The sequence below is a fragment of the Pseudophryne corroboree genome, chromosome 4 (assembly GCF_028390025.1).
Source record: "Pseudophryne corroboree isolate aPseCor3 chromosome 4, aPseCor3.hap2, whole genome shotgun sequence".
Lineage (NCBI taxonomy): Eukaryota > Metazoa > Chordata > Amphibia > Anura > Myobatrachidae > Pseudophryne > Pseudophryne corroboree.
In genome coordinates this window covers 511,408,817-511,426,166 of record NC_086447.1, presented here as the reverse complement: position 1 = coordinate 511,426,166, position 17,350 = coordinate 511,408,817, and the positions used below count along the sequence as shown (strand labels likewise).

Sequence of the window (17,350 nt, the reverse complement as noted above, 5' to 3'; positions counted from 1 at the left end):
CAAGTGGACCCCTGGATCCTGCAGGTAGTATCTCAGGGGTACAAATTGGAATTCGAGACGTCTCCCCCTCGCCGGTTCCTGAAGTCTGCTTTACCAACGTCTCCCCCCGACAGGGAGGCGGTATTGGAAGCCATTCACAAGCTGTATTCCCAGCAGGTGATAATCAAGGTACCCCTCCTACAACAGGGAAAGGGGTATTATTCCACGCTGTTTGTGGTACCGAAGCCGGACGGCTCGGTGAGACCCATTTTAAATCTGAAATCCTTGAACACTTACATAAAAAGGTTCAAGTTCAAGATGGAGTCACTCAGAGCAGTGATAGCGAACCTGGAAGAAGGGGACTATATGGTGTCTCTGGACATCAAGGATGCTTACCTCCATGTCCCAATTTGCCCTTCTCACCAAGGGTACCTCAGGTTTGTGGTACAGAACTGTCACTATCAGTTTCAGACGCTGCCGTTTGGATTGTCCACGGCACCCCGGGTCTTTACCAAGGTAATGGCCGAAATGATGATTCTTCTTTGAAGAAAAGGCGTCTTAATTATCCCTTACTTGGACGATCTCCTGATAAGGGCAAGGTCCAGAGAACAGTTAGAGGTCGGAGTAGCACTATCTCAAGTAGTACTACGACAGCACGGATGGATTCTAAATATTCCAAAATCGCAGCTGATTCCGACGACACGTCTGCTGTTCCTAGGGATGATTCTGGACACAGTACAGAAAAAGGTGTTTCTCCCGGAGGAGAAAGCCAGGGAGTTATCCGACCTAGTCAGGAACCTCCTAAGACCAGGCCAAGTGTCAGTGCATCAATGCACAAGGGTCCTGGGAAAGATGGTGGCTTCTTACGAAGCGATTCCATTCGGCAGATTCCACGCAAGAACTTTTCAGTGGGATCTGCTGGACAAATGGTCCGGATCGCATCTTCAAATGCATCAGCGGATAACCCTGTCTCCAAGGACAAGGGTGTCTCTCCTGTGGTGGTTACAGAGTGCTCATCTCCTAGAGGGCCGCAGATTCGGCATTCAGGATTGGGTCCTGGTGACCACGGATGCCAGCCTGAGAGGCTGGGGAGCAGTCACACAGGGAAAAAATTTCCAGGGCTTGTGGTCAAGCATGGAAACGTCACTTCACATAAATATCCTGGAACTAAGGGCCATTTACAATGCCCTAAGTCAGGCAAGGCCTCTGCTTCAGGGTCAGCCGGTGTTGATCCAGTCGGACAACATCACGGCAGTCGCCCACGTAAACAGACAGGGCGGCACAAGAAGCAGGAGGGCAATGACGGAAGTTGCAAGGATTCTTCGCTGGGCGGAAAATCATGTGATAGCACTGTCAGCAGTGTTCATTCCGGGAGTGGACAACTGGGAAGCAGACTTCCTCAGCAGACACGATCTTCACCCGGGGGAGTGGGGACTTCACCCAGAAGTCTTCCACATGATTGTGAACCGTTGGTAAAAACCAAAGGTGGACATGATGGCGTCCCGCCTCAACAAAAAACTGGACAGATATTGCGCCAGGTCAAGGGACCCTCAGGCAATAGCTGTGGACGCTCTGGTAACACCGTGGGTGTACCAGTCAGTATATGTGTTCCCTCCTCTGCCTCTCATACCCAAGGTACTGAGAATCATAAGAAGGAGAGGTGTAAAGACTATACTCGTGGCTCCGGATTGGCCAAGAAGGACTTGGTACCCGGAAATTCAAGAGATGCTCACGGAAGACCCGTGGCCTCTACCTCTAAGAAAGGACCTGCTCCAGCAGGGACCATGTCTGTTCCAAGACTTACCGCGGCTGCGTTTGACGGCATGGCGGTTGAACGCCGGATCCTGAAGGAAAAAGGCATTCCAGATGAAGTCATCCCTACCCTGATCAAAGCCAGGAAGGATGTAACTGTGCAACATTATCACCGTATTTGGCGTAAATATGTTGCGTGGTGTGAGGCCAGGAAGGCCCCTACAGAGGAATTTCAACTGGGTCGATTCCTGCATTTCCTGCAAACAGGACTGTCTATGGGCCTCAAATTAGGGTCCATTAAGGTTCAAATTTCGGCCCTGTCAATATTCTTCCAAAAAGAACTAGCTTCAGTTCCTGAAGTTCAGACGTTTGTCAAGGGGGTACTGCATATACAGCCTCCTTTTGTGCCTCCAGTGGCACCTTGGGATCTCAATACAGTTTTGGGATTCCTAAAATCACATTGGTTTGAACCACTCACCACTGTGGACTTAAAATATCTCACATGGAAAGTGGTAATGCTGTTAGCCCTGGCTTCAGCCAGGCGTGTATCAGAATTGGCGGCTTTATCCTATAAAAGCCCTTACCTAATTTTTCATACGGACAGGGCAGAATTGAGGACTCGTCCTCAATTTCTCCCTAAGGTGGTTTCAGCATTTCACTTAAACCAGCCTATTGTGGTGCCTGCGGCTACTAGGGACTTGGAGGATTCCAAGTTGCTGGACGTAGTCAGGGCCCTGAAAATATATGTTTCCAGGACGGCTGGAGTCAGAAAATCTGACTCGCTGTTAATCCTGTATGCACCCAACAAGCTGGGTGCTCCTGCTTCTAAGCAGACGATTGCTCGTTGGATTTGTAGTACAATTCAGCTTGCACATTCTGTGGCAGGCCTGCCACAGCCAAAATCTGTAAAAGCCCATTCCACACGGAAAGTGGGCTCATCTTGGGCGGCTGCCCGAGGGGTCTCTGCTTTACAACTTTGCCGAGCAGCTACTTGGTCAGGGGCAAATACGTTTGCAAAATTCTACAAATTTGATACCCTGGCTGAGGAGGACCTGGAGTTCTCTCATTCGGTGCTGCAGAGTCATCCGCACTCTCCCGCCCGTTTGGGAGCTTTGGTATAATCCCCATGGTCCTTTCGGAGTCCCCAGCATCCACTAGGATGTTAGAGAAAATAAGAATTTACTTACCGATAATTCTATTTCTCGTAGTCCGTAGTGGATGCTGGGCGCCCATCCCAAGTGCGGATTGTCTGCAATACTTGTACATAGTTATTGTTACAAAAATCGGGTTATTATTGTTGTGAGACATCTTTTCAGAGGCTCCTCTGTTATCATGCTGTTAACTGGGTTCAAATCACAAGTTGTACGGTGTGATTGGTGTGGCTGGTATGAGTCTTACCCGGGATTCAAAATCCTTCCTTATTGTGTACGCTCGTCCGGGCACACTATCCTAACTGAGGCTTGGAGGAGGGTCATAGGGGGAGGAGCCAGTGCACACCAGGTAGTCCTAAAGCTTTTACTTTTGTGCCCAGTCTCCTGCGGAGCCGCTATTCCCCATGGTCCTTTCGGAGTCCCCAGCATCCACTACGGACTATGAGAAATAGAATTATCGGTAAGTAAATTCTTATTTTTTAGAGATGCAAAGTCAGCTGTAGCACAATCTATATGACTTGTGAGATCGCTTGTAGCTCTTGTAGCTGCTATCTGTTGACCATTGATAGTTGAACCCAGGTATTTAAAGGTATATACTTGTTCAGTGATGTTTCCATCTAGGTTTAGCGCACAGGCATAGTTCCAGTAAAAATGTTTTTTTTCTTTTTGTTTAAGGGGTATATGCAATTGCGGTCAAATTGCCGCAAATGTCGAAAAACGGGGCATTTTCGACACAAAAAAAAGATTCGACAATGCAATACAGTACTTTTCGACAAAAAAAACGGCCGTTTCAAATTCGACTTTTTGCAATTCGACAGTTGTCAAATTCGACATGTCTGCAATGGTAAAAATGTGGCTTTTCGACAAAAGTATATTCAATTGAAGAATGTCGATTCGACAACAGTGCTTTTCGACAGTCATTTCGTCAATTTCAGTCCGCCTCATTTTGCTGGCGGGATCTAATAAATTTTTTTAAAAACATGTCTTTTTTAGTGTTTATTTAATTGCTAATAGCATATCTTTTTATATTAGAAGGGATTATGTACTTGGTTTGTCTATTAGGAGCCACAAGTATTATTTATATATTTTTTAAAAGAATATATATATATATATATATATATATATATATATATATATATATATATATATATATATATATATATATATACGTATTTTTCGGACCATAAGACGCACTTTTTCTCCCCAAAAATGTGGGGGGAAAAGTATGTGCGTCTTATGGAGCGAATAAGAGCCAGCACAGATGGAGGTAGCGGGTAGCGCCGGGTCCTGGATGCTGCTGCTGCGCCGTCATCAGCAGAGCGCCCGCATCTCAGAGCCCAGCAGCAGAGCGGGCATCATGTGACTCCCCCGCTCCCCCCCACCTCCTCCCTCCTCAGGAGTGCACCGCGGGCAGCGTTAGCTGAGAGCCTGGACGCGGGGAACCACTGGTACTGTCTATGTGTGTGTGTGTGTGTGTCTGTCTATGTGTATGCTGGCTCTGATGTGTGTGTGTGTGTGTGTGTGTGTCTGCTGGCTCTGACAGAAGGCTGCGCTCTGACAGAAGGCTGCACTGTACAGAATCCTTGTAGGATTCTGAGAAATCACGCAGAACTGGAAATATCTCTTAGAGGTCGGTGAAAACTAGGGAGGCAGGGCTATTCTGTTTTAGTTTATTAAATATTTTATTACACTATTTGGTTCAGAATATATTTTTTCCAGTTTTCCTACTCTAAAAACTAGGTGCGTCTTATGGTCAGGTGCGTCTTATGGTCCGAAAAATACGAGATATATATAGATAGATAGATAGATATATAGATATAGATAGATAGATATAGATATATATATATATATATATATATATATATATATATATATATATATATATATATATATATATATATAAAATTTTTTTTTTTTTTTACTGATTAAAATAATATGGAGAGATCGGAGCATGTTTTTCAGTGGGAAGGGGTGGGAATGGGTTAAAAATTGTGAAAAAAAATGCGTGGGGTCCCCCCCTCCTAAGCATAACCAGCCTCGGGTTCTTTGAGCCGGTCCCGGTTGTAAAAATACGGGAGAAAAATGACAGGGGATCCCCCGTATTTCTCTGACATCCTAAGTGGATGCTGGGACTCCGTAAGGACCATGGGGAATAGCGGCTCCGCAGGAGACTGGGCACAACTATAAAGAAAGCTTTAGGTCTAACTGGTGTGCACTGGCTCCTCCCACTATGACCCTCCTCCAGACTTCAGTTAGAATCTTGTGCCCGGCTGAGCTGGATGCACACTAGGGGCTCTCCTGAGCTCCTAGAAAGAAAGTATATTTAGGTTTTTTATTTTACAGTGAGATCTGCTGGCAACAGACTCACTGCAGCGAGGCACTAAGGGGAGAAGAAGCGAACCTACCTAACAGGTGGTAGTTTGGGCTTCTTAGGCTACTGGACACCATTAGCTCCAGAGGGATCGACCGCAGGACCCGACCTTGGTGTTCGTTCCCGGAGCCACGCCGCCGTCCCCCTTACAGAGCCAGAAGCACGAAGAGGTCCGGAAAATCGGCGGCAGAAGACTTCGGTCTCCACCAAGGTAGCGCACAGCACTGCAGCTGTGCGCCATTGCTCCTCATGTACACCTCACACTCCGGTCACTGATGGGTGCAGGGCGCTGGGGGGGGGCGCCCTGAGGGCAATATATGACACCTTGGCTGGCAAATCTACATCATATATAGTCCTAGAGGCTATATAGATGTAAAAATACCCCTGCCAGTATTCCAGAAAAAGCGGGAGAAGTCCGCCGGAAAAGGGGCGGGGCCATCTCCCTCAGCACACTGGCGCCATTTTTCCCTCACAGCTCCGCTGGAAGGAAGCTCCCTGGCTCTCCCCTGCAGTCTGAACACTACAGAAGGGTAAAAAAAGAAAGGGGGGGCACTAAATTTAGGCGCAGGATATATATATATATATATATATATATATATATATATATATGATATATAAAAAAGCAGCTATAAGGGTAAACACTCATTTATAGTGGGATCCCTGTGTTATATAGCGCTCTGGTGTGTGCTGGCATACTCTCTCTCTCCCCAAAGGGCTTTGTGGGGTCCTGTCCTCTGTCAGAGCATTCCCTGTGTGTTTGCGGTGTGTCGGTACGGCTGTGTCGACATGTTTGATGAGGAGGCTTATGTGGAGGCGGAGCAGATGCCTGTAAAAGTGATGTCACCCCCTGCGGGGTCGACACCTGAGTGGATGGTGCTGTGGAAGGAATTACGCGACAGTGTCGACTCCTTGCATAAAAGGTTTGACGACATACCTAATGTGGGACAGCCGGCTTCTCAGCCTGTGCCTGCCCAGGCGTCTCAAAAGTCATCAGGGGCTCTAAAACGCCCGCTACCTCAGATGGCAGACACAGATGTCGACACGGATACTGACTCCAGTGTCGACGACGATGAGACTAATGTAACTTCCAGTAGGGCCACACGTTACATGATTGAGGCAATGAAAAATGTGTTGCACATTTCTGATGTTACCCCCGGTACCACAAAAAAGGGTATTATGTTTGGAGAGAAAAAACTACCAGTAGCCTTTCCTCCATCTGAAGAGTTAAATGAAGTGTGTGAAGAAGCGTGGGCTTCCCCTGATAAAAAGCTGGTAATTTCTAAGAAGAGGTTACTAATGGCGTACCCTTTCCCGCCAGAGGATAGGTCACGCTGGGAAACATCCCCTAGGGTGGATAAAGCGCTCACACGCTTGTCAAAGAAGGTGGCACTACCGTCTCCGGATACGGCCGCCCTGAAGGAATCTGCTGATAGAAAGCAGGAGGCTATCCTGAAATCTATATATACACACACAGGTGTTATACTGAGACCGGCTATTGCTTCAGCCTGGATGTGCAGTGCTGCTGCTGCGTGGTCAGATTCCCTGTCAGAAAATATAGATACCCTAGACAGGGACACTATATTGCTAAACGTAGAGCATATAAAAGACGCACTTTTATACATGAGGGATGCACAGAGGGATATTTGCCGGCTGGCATCCAAAATTAGTGCAATGTCCATTTCTGCCAGGAGAGGATTATGGACTCGGCAGTGGACAGGAGATGCAGATTCCAAACGACACATGGAAGTTCTGCCTTATAAGGGTGAGGAGTTGTTCGGGGATGGTCTCTCGGACCTCGTTTCCACAGCAACAGCTGGGAAGTCTACATTTTTACCCCATGTTCCCTCACAGCCAAAGAAAGCACCGTATTTACAGGTACAGTCCTTTCGGCCCAATAGGGGCAAGCGGGTTAAAGGCGCGTCCTTTCTGCCCAGAGGCAGAGGTATGGGAAAGAAGCTGCAGCATACAGCCAGTTCCCAGGAGCAAAAGTCCTCCCCCCGCTTCCTCTAAAGGTGTGTACACACGGTGAGATTTTTTCTTGAGATTTTGACTATATAGTCAAAATCGCAAGAAAAGTTAGTGCAAATCGCAAGGGGAAAGTCACCTTGCGATCCCGATGCGCGGCCCCGCCAGGTCGGCATCGCAAGAAAAGATAGACTGTGCAGGCAAGTCAATTCTTGCTAGATCGGTCTACTATCTAGTTCATCTCACATGTCAATGACATCTCACATAAGCCAAAATCTCACATAAGCCAAAATCGTAAGCACACATAGTCCATATCTCAAGAAAAGTTAGTCAAAATCTGTCCTATCTGGGCTCCGGGGAGTTCAAGGGAAATCGCAAGTAAAAATCGAACATAGCAAGGATCTCACCATGTGTACACACCCTAAGTCCACAGCATGACGCTGGGGCTCCACAGGCGGAGCCAGGTACGGTGGGGGCCCGTCTCAAATATTTCAGCAATCAGTGGGCTCGCTCACGGTTGGATCCCTGGATCCTTCAAGTAGTATCTCAGGGGTACAAGCTGGAATTCGAGACGTCTCCCCCCCCGCCGTTTCCTCAAATCGGCCTTGACAACCACTCCCTCAGGCAGGGAGGCAGTGTTACAGGCAATTCACAAGCTGTATTCACAACAAGTGATAGTAAAGGTGCCCCTACTTCAACAAGGAAGGGGTTACTATTCCACAATGTTTGTGGTACCGAAACCGGACGGTTCGGTGAGACCCATTTTAAATTTGAAATCCTTGAACACATATATAAAAAAATTAAAGTTCAAGATGGAATCGCTCAGGGCGGTTATTGCAAGCCTGGACGAGGGGGATTACATGGTATCACTGGACATCAAGGATGCTTGCCTGCATGTCCCCAGTTACCATCCTCACCAGGAGTACCTCAGATTTCTGGTACAGGATTGTCATTACCAATTCCAGACGTTGCCGTTCGGTCTATCCACGGCTCCGAGGGTCTTTACCAAGGTAATGGCCGAAATGATGATACTCCTTCGAAAGAAGGGAGTTTTAATTATCCCGTACTTGGACGATCTCCTGATAAAGGCGAGGTCCAGAGAGCAGTTGTTGGTCGGGGTAGCACTATCTCGGGAAGTGCTACAACAGCACGGCTGGATTCTAAACATTCCAAAGTCACAGCTGGTCTACTGTTCCTGGGGATGGTTCTGGACACAGAACAGAGAAAAGTGTTTCTCCCGGAGGAGAAGGCCAAGGAGCTGTCATCTCTAGTCAGAGGCCTCCTAAAACCAAAACAGGTGTCGGTGCATCACTGCACGCGGATCCTGGGAAAAATGGTAGCTTCCTACGAAGCAATTCCATTCGGCAGGTTTCATGCAAGAACCTTTCAGTGGGACCTGTTGGACAAGTGGTCCGGATCGCATCTTCAGATGCATCGTATGATAACCCTGTCTCCAAGGACAAGGGTGTCTCTGCTGTGGTGGCTGCAGAGTGCTCATCTTCAAGAGGGCCGCAGATTCGGCATACAGGACTGGGTCCTGGTGACCACGGATGCCAGCCTTCGAGGCTGGGGGGCAGTCACACAGGGAAGAAACTTCCAAGGACTATGGTCAAGTCAGGAGACTTCCCTGCACATAAATATTCTGGAACTAAGGGCCATTTACAATGCCCTAAGTCAGGCAAAACCCCTGCTTCAAAACCAGCCGGTACTGATCCAGTCAGACAACATCACGGCGGTCGCCCATGTAAATTGACAGGGTGGCACGAGAAGCAGGACGGCGATGGCAGAAGCCACAAGGATTCTCCGATGGGCGGAAAATCACGTGTTAGCACTGTCAGCAGTGTTCATTCCGGGAGTGGACAACTGGGAAGCAGACTTCCTCAGCAGGCACGACCTCCACCCGGGAGAGTGGGGACTTCATCCAGAAGTCTTCCAAATGATTGTAAACCGCCTAAACAAAAAGCTAGAAAAATATTCCGCCAGGTCAAGAGACCCGCAGGCGATAGCTGTGGACGCTCTAGTGACACCGTGGGTGTACCGGTCGGTTTATGTGTTCCCTCCTCTTCCTCTCATACCAAAGGTACTGAGGATAATACGGAGAAGAGGAGTAAGAACTATACTCATTGTTCCGGATTGGCCAAGAAGGGCTTGGTACCCGGAACTTCAAGAAATGATCTCAGAGGACCCATGGCCTCTACCGCTCAGACAAGACCTGCTGCTGCAGGGGCCCTGTCTGTTCCAAGACTTACCGCGGCTGCGTTTGACGGCATGGCGGTTGAACACCGGATCCTGAAGGAAAAGGGCATTCCGGAGGAAGTCATTCCTACGCTGATTAAGGCTAGGAAAGAAGTAACCGCAAACCATTATCACCGCATATGGCGAAAATATGTTGCGTGGTGTGAGGCCAGGAAGGCCCCAACGGAGGAATTTCAGCTGGACCGTTTCCTGCACTTCCTACAGTCAGGGGTGACTATGGGCTTTAAATTGGGTTCCATTAAGGTCCAGATTTCGGCTCTATCGATTTTCTTCCAGAGAGAACTGGCTTCACTACCTTAAGTTCAGACTTTTGTTAAGGGAGTGCTGCATATTCAGCCCCCTTTTGTGCCTCCAGTGGCACCTTGGGATCTCAACGTGGTGTTGGATTTCCTAAAGTCACATTGGTTTGAGCCACTGAAAACCGTGGATTTGAAATATCTCACGTGGAAAGTGGTCATGTTGTTGGCCTTGGCTTCGGCCAGGCGTGTATCAGAGTTGGCAGCTTTGTCATGTAAAAGCCCTTATCTGATTTTCCATATGGATAGGGCAGAATTGAGGACTCGTCCCCAGTTTCTCCCTAAAGTGGTATCGGCGTTTCATCTGAACCAACCTATTGTGGTGCCTGCGGCTACAAAAGACTTGGAGGTTTCCAAGTTGTTGGACGTAGTCAGGGCCCTGAAAATATGTTTCCAGGACGGCTGGAGTCAGGAAAACTGACTCGCTATTTATCCTGTATGCGCCCAACAAGTTGGGCGCACCTGCTTCAAAGCAGACTATTGCTCGCTGGCTCTGTAGTACGATTCAGCTTGCACATTCTGCGGCTGGACTGCTGCATCCTAAATCAGTGAAAGCCCATTCCACGAGGAAGGTGGGCTCTTCTTGGGCGGCTGCCCGAGGGGTCTCGGCTCTACAACTTTGCCGAGCAGCTACTTGGTCGGGGTCAAACACATTTGCAAAATTCTACAAGTTTGACACCCTGGCTGAGGAGGACCTAGAGTTTGCCCATTCGGTGCTGCAGAGTCATCCGCACTCTCCCGCCCGTTTGGGAGCTTTGGTATAATCCCCATGGTCCTTATTGAGTCCCAGCATCCACTTAGGACGTCAGAGAAAATAAGAATTTACTCACCGGTAATTCTATTTCTCGTAGTCCTTAGTTGATGCTGGGCGCCCATCCCAAGTGCGGATTGTCTGCAATACTTGTATATAGTTGTTGCTTAACTACAGGGTTATTGTTGAGCCATCTGTTGAGAGGCTCAGTTGTTATCATACTGTTAACTGGGTATTGTATCACGAGTTATACGGTGTGATTGGTGTGGCTGGTATGAGTCTTACCCGGGATTCAAAATCCTTCCTTCTTGTGTCAGCTCTTCCGGGCACAGTATCCTAACTGAAGTCTGGAGGAGGGTCATAGTGGGAGGAGCCAGTGCACACCAGTTAGACCTAAAGCTTTCTTTATAGTTGTGCCCAGTCTCCTGCGGAGCCGCTATTCCCCATGGTCCTTACGGAGGCCCAGCATCCACTATGGACTACGAGAAATAGAATTACCGGTGAGTAAATTCTTATTTTTCACAACCAGCACCGGGCTCTGTGTCCGGTCCTGGTGCCAAAAATACGGGGGACAAAAAAACGTAGGGGTAACCCGTATTTTTAACACCAGCACTGGGCTCCACTAGTCAGAGAGATAATGCCACAGCCGTGGGACACTTTTATATCGGTCCCGGCGGCCCTGGCATTAAATCACTAACTAGTCACCCCTGGCCGGGGTACCCTTGAGGAGTGGGGACCGCTTAAATCAAGGGGTCCCCCCTCTCCAGCCACCCAAGGGCCAGGGGTGAAGCCCGAGGCTTTCCCCCACCTCCCCCCCCATCCAAGGCCTGCGGATGGGAGGCTGATAGCCAAGTGACAAAAATAAAGAAATATTGTTTTTTGTAGCAGAACTACAAGTCCCAGCAAGCCTCCCCCGCAAGCTGGTACTTGGAGAACCACAAGTACCAGCATGCGGGGGGAAAACGGGCCCGCTGGTACCTGTAGTTCTACTGCCAAAAAAATACCCAAATAAAAACAGTACACGCACACCGTGATAGTAAAACTTTATTACATACATGCACGCCGACACACACATACTTACCTATGTTCACACGCCGACTCGGTCCACTTCTCCAAGTAGAATCCACGGGGTACCTGAAAATAAAATTATACTCGCCATAATCCAGTGTAGATCTGTCCTCTTCTTTTTTGTAATCCACGTACTTGGCAAAAAAATAAAACGCAAAACCCGGACCACGCACTGAAAGGGGTCCCATGTTTACACAGGGGACCCCTTTCCCCGACTGCTGAGACCCCCGTGACTCCTGTCACAGAGGGTCTCTTCAGCCAATCAGGGAGTGCCACGTCGTGGCACTCTCCTGATTGGCTGTGCGCGTCTGAGCTGTCAGACGGCGCATAGCACTATGCCGCTCCATTATCTTCAATGGTGGGAACTTTGCGGTCAGCGGTTGACCGCGAGTAACCTCACCGCTGACCGCAAAGTTCCCACCATATTAGTACCGGTCTAACATTTTATTTAGTTCATCATAGAAAATATCCAATACTGTCTGATATTGCATGGAAACAGGTGACAAATGTCTTTAGTTTGGAATGTAGCATGAAAGCGACTCATCTAGTAAAATTATCTTCACCCAAATAATACGTTTTAAAGCTTGTTCAGAATCGGCTTTATTAGCCAGGTATTCTTCGGTTTGCAAAGTAGGTAACAGATAAGCAGGTGAGAGGGGGAGGGGGGGGCAAGTAAAGTCAGACAGATGGATATACTGTAGGGACACAAGTGAGTTACATGTACGTCTAGTCAGTCAATGTTCAATAGTTCAGCAGGCGGAATCGCTTGGGGAAAGAAACTTTTGAGGCTTCTGTTGGACCCTGTGAGGACGGCCCTGTAATGCCTGCCTGAAGGAAGCAAGTTAAACATGATGTGGCCGGGGTGTAGATGGTCCTTTACTTTCCTCGTTGCCCGCTTTTTAGCTGTGGATAGGTACAGGTCCTGGACTGAGGGAAGGTCGGCCTCGATGATCTTCTCAGCGGTTCTGACCACCTTTTGGAGCCTGCATCTGTCCCTCGCGCTGGCGGTGCCGTACCATATCAGAATCGAGGAGCACAGTACCGACTCCACAATCGCGGAGTAGAAGAGGAGCAAAAGCTTCTGTGGAATGTTGAACTTCCGTAGTTGCCTGAGGAAGAACAACCTTTGCTGCACTTTCCCGAGAATGGCGTCAGCGTTGGACCCCCATTTAAGGTCCCGGGAGATTGTGTTCCCTAGGAACTTGTTGAACGTTTAGAATTGTGAACTGCTCATTTTTCTTGACTAGGAATTAGAGCTGCTGTTATTGTGTCCACATCTATGTTTTATTTCTCAAGTTCATTAGCTAAAAGGTTTATTTTGCCTGCTTGGCAGACAAATCTGGTATTCCATGTGCCTAGAATTTAAGTTCTTTTTGCAGTTGACAGCTTTGATGCTGGCAGTCCATTTTTCGGTCCCTTAACCACGGGAGCCACCCCTCCCCATTTAACATTAGCATACAACAAATGATTATCAATTTGCACACTTGTGTTACGTTTCTACTTATTACTTGTGAGCTCTAATGAGCAGTGCCAATTCACATCTGTTGCATTTTTGTGTTTCTATTCTGCTTTCACTGTGTCGTTTGTCCCTGTGATTATACAGTGCTGCATGATATATTGCTACCGCTAAGACCATTGCACTGTGTATCTTGTATCTTGGTTTATAGGCCATCCACATGCTAAAGATTCACCCTTCCTGTTGTAAACTAAATACTATTATTAGACAGATCACAATTGCAATCTCAACAAGATTTGGTAGTTACATTATCTTACTATCTAGGATTACTTCTAGGTTAAAAGGCTTCAGCGGTTTTTGTTGTTGTTGTTTTTTTTGTGACTTGATAAGATATCCTTGTTTTTATTTACTGTCTTAATTGAGTTCTGGGTATTGCGTGGCATTGTCTGCATTGCACAAGTGTTATTACATAAAATCCTATTCTCGTGTATTTATTGTTTTATTATGTATATGCTGCAGTACAAAACAAAAAGTTTCAAAATTAAAAAGTACCAGATCATAATGTTTTAAACCGTGTCATTAAAATACAAATAATCTTAGTGCTTTGTAATTAAAAATGGGAAAGTGATTTGCTAGTAAAACTCTTCTTTATACCTCTAGGCACTGATTTCCCTTCATCTGGGTGGCTTGCAAGCTCACTGTGGCATTCTTCAGTTGCCCCTTCCAGTGGCAGGAGCAGCCACACACGGAGACACAGCATTACATCTGACAGTGGCGATACCGGTATAGGAACCTCCTGTTCCGACAGCCTGGAAGGTGAGTACAGATGTAACTACTCTTACCTCTAACAATATAAGTGATCTCTAGCTCCTGGGGGGTTGACACAGGCGAACAGATAGAATACTTAAGATGATGCTATTTTCCTTCACTGGGTCAACATCCCGCATCCAAGGATTCAAACCAGCGGTGCATATTTCTGTTTGTTCCATTGTGAGAGCGGCCTGATCACCACCTGTTATGAAATGAAAACTATCTGTGGTTCGGTCTGACAGATGCAGCACACAAATGTTATGTATGGTAAGGGATAAGGGGAGCACATACAAATTACACTGATCATGCTGCTGGTTGCCTGACAACCAAGAATAGCTGAGACTGTTTGTTACCTGTGATTCAAGAATTTATAGGATTTTTTTATTTTTTTCCAAAAGATTTGACAGGGAATATTTTACTAAATCTTAGAGAAATGTAATATTGGATCAGCAGCTGCAGTAGTTTTTGAAGAACCCTAGTTTATTTGTAACCAACAGTACCGGACTAGTCCCTGTAAACCAGTCTTGCCTTTGAGCAGTGTTCAGTTCCCTAGGACATTAGGTTATAGCAGTCGTCAGCATGCAATGCAGAATAACCTGTTTTACATGTTGGATGTTATGCCCTGTTAGATTTTCTACCGTTACATTCAAATTGACATGCTGTTATTTATGTGTATACGTTGACAAGACGCAGCGGTTTTATAAACCTTTTTTTTTTAAACTGAGACTTCCTGTTAAGATACTTTTACAGGAAATACTATATTGTTCTGCAACATGCTATGATTGCAGTTTCCGAACGTGCTATCTTGAGCTGTCTGAACCTTGCAAATAAATACCCCGTGCTCCACTTGCCTGTTCCAAGGCTTTATATTGCATTTTAAAGATATGTGAATTGAAAGATGACTGCTATACTCAATTTTTTAAGGTAAAATGATTGTTTGACTTGTGGGTGTTGATTATTCTTTGTTATTACAGTGAAATGCTGTGATCCAGATATGTGACTCAAATGTCATTGAGTTAAAACGTAAAGCTTGTTTGCATTGTAATATTTGATTGTTTTTTAAAGTAAGTTGCTAGTTTGATAACACTGATATAATATAAGCAATAATGGTATTTTTTTCTTTCTAATAACATATATACAGTGAAATGTTTTATATACTGTATAATCTTCTACAAGCTTGTTCTTTTGCATGTTGTGTATTAGGTCAGTACTTGTAGTGGTGACTCTTTATATAAGTAGTTATAAAGATGCATTGTTACATGCTATATGCACTCTGGGTTCTGTGAAATAATATAATTTGCCACTGACTAAAGGGCCGTATTCACAGGCCGATTTGGGGAGAGATGTGTGCTGAGCAGTCCGCAGGCCAATCTAGCACCAGCGCAGGGCTGCGCATCGCTATCGCTGTGAGGGGCACACACGGAGTGATTGCTGCTTAAAACCTAAGCAATCTAGTCAGATTGCTTAGATTTTAAGCAGCGATCGCTCCGTGAGTACCCCCCTTAAAGAATTCACATTGCATAATTTAAATGAGATTAGTTTACAGTTTGCTTTGTGAAATCTGCTTCTCCTGAACTTAAAGGGGGCTACACTCGTAGAGATGTGTGCTTAAATTCTAAGCAATCTAGTCAGATTGCTTAGAATTTAAGTACACATCTCTCCGCCTGTATACACCATAGCGATAGTGATGCACGGCCCCGCGCGTCGCTATCACTGACTCTAGATTGGCCTGCATGCATGCCAGATCTTGTCAGATCGCTCACTTCACCGTTGGGTGAAGTGAGCCCCCCCCCTCCCCCCACCCCCTTGCTCAGCACATATTGCGCTGTGTGCTGAGTGCCCAGAGATGTGTGCTGAGTGATCTGTGCTAGAACGCTTAGCACACATCTGTATGTGTGTACCCCCCTTAAGACTAGTGCCTACAAAGCCCCTCCATGCCTTCCAGAGCCACGCCAAACAGATTTCAGCATGTAGTTATACTTTACCTGTAAAAATACATTTGTCTGGTGCTTTATAAAAGCTTATACTTAGATATTTGTAGTGTATGAACCTTCTTGGCAGGTCTGCACAGCAATAATAATAGAAGGGGATGAGAACTTGTGACCAAAACACTGGCACTTGTCCTATTTTAGATCTGAATAAGAGCACGGTGGACATGTATAGATACTGTTAGTTCAGGGTTTATAAACTAGTTTTCAGCAGCTCTTATTTTGCAGTCTTCCTTTGTACACGTTTCTATAAATGAGCCTCAACGTGTGTTAGCTGTACACCTACACAACATGCATATGAGACCGTGTAGGAGGAACATTCTGCTTATGAATCACACCAGCAAGATGTACTGATGCTAAAGTGGAACTTTCACCTAGAACATTTAATAGCTCCTGCTCTCTACTAGAATGTACAGATGAATGTTCATTTTCCTTTTGATATTGGACATTGTGATAAAGTGGAGAAGTAGATGTTGAGAATCTTTTATTTCCGAGTAAGACTAGTATTTTCATTTTCTGCAAGTGGGATATTATTTCCTGTCTCTTACTCTACTTTATATTCCTCCCTCATGTGCTTTATGTTTGCTGACTCTGGCTTGTCGGCATGTGATGAGAAGGGCAAATACACCATTTATTTAATCTAGCTTTATGTAAAAAGAAAAGTGAGAGAGGTCAGTGAATTGTTCTGCACAAGTTTGGAAACAACCAGGATATCGAGCTTTCACTGAGATGCACTAAAAATCATCTTCTGAGTAAGCAGTCCACCATATTTTCCACATCTACGAGGTCTGTCAATTAAATTTGCAAACTCGCCACGTGTGCTTGCCATTGCAGCACTGAGCAAAATTCTCAGTATAGATTGAGGTAGGCATAACGGCGTTTCACAGCTGTGTTATTGTCGATCTACAGCAGTCTCTTCCTGAGTGGCATCTATTATTATCTGTGTGTATTTTGGTGTGCTGTCACGAGCATGTCTGAGCTTGAATTAGAGCAATGAACGAACATTCAATGTCTTGTTAAACTTGGCAAGAGGGGAAGTGAAATCAGCTGTTAGTGTACGTTTTCAGGGATAATGCTATGAAGAAAACGGATGGTATTCAGTTTACCTGCTGTTGGGATCCCGGCGCACAGTATACTGGCACTGGGATCCCGACACCTGGCATACCGACCACTTTTTTCCCTCTTGGGGGTCCACGACCCACCTGGAGGGAGAATAAATAGCGTGCCACCGTGCCCGCAAGTGGCTCATTTGCGCTCACCCAGCTGTCCGTATGCCGGCGGTCGGGATCCCGGCGCCGGTATGCTGGCCGCCGGCATACCATACTACATCTGAAGAAAACAGCAGGTTACATGTGAGCGAAAGTGTCACTGACAATGAAAGATCAGGATGTCCGGCAACAAGCATAACTGAAGAAAACATTGCATAAGTTCATCAATTGGGCATGAAAATCGTTGGCTGACTGTCGGGATCTTAACATTCAAAAAAGTTTACTATTTAGAAGTTCTG

General features: G+C 46.3%; 1 protein-coding gene across 3 annotated transcripts in view; it reads left to right on the top strand.

The window, feature by feature from the left end:
• The window catches only part of CEP85L (centrosomal protein 85 like), a 387,474-nt gene that overhangs the window by 154,836 nt on the left and 215,288 nt on the right, over nt 1–17,350 (top strand). For 2 of the 3 annotated variants that reach the window (XM_063917222.1, XM_063917221.1), the window contains exon 2: nt 13,706–13,861. The exons of the other annotated variant lie outside the window; for it this stretch is intronic. In XM_063917222.1, the coding sequence (XP_063773292.1) occupies nt 13,706–13,861 (156 nt within the window). The remainder of the gene's footprint in view (nt 1–13,705; nt 13,862–17,350) is intronic. 3 annotated transcript variants of the gene reach the window in all.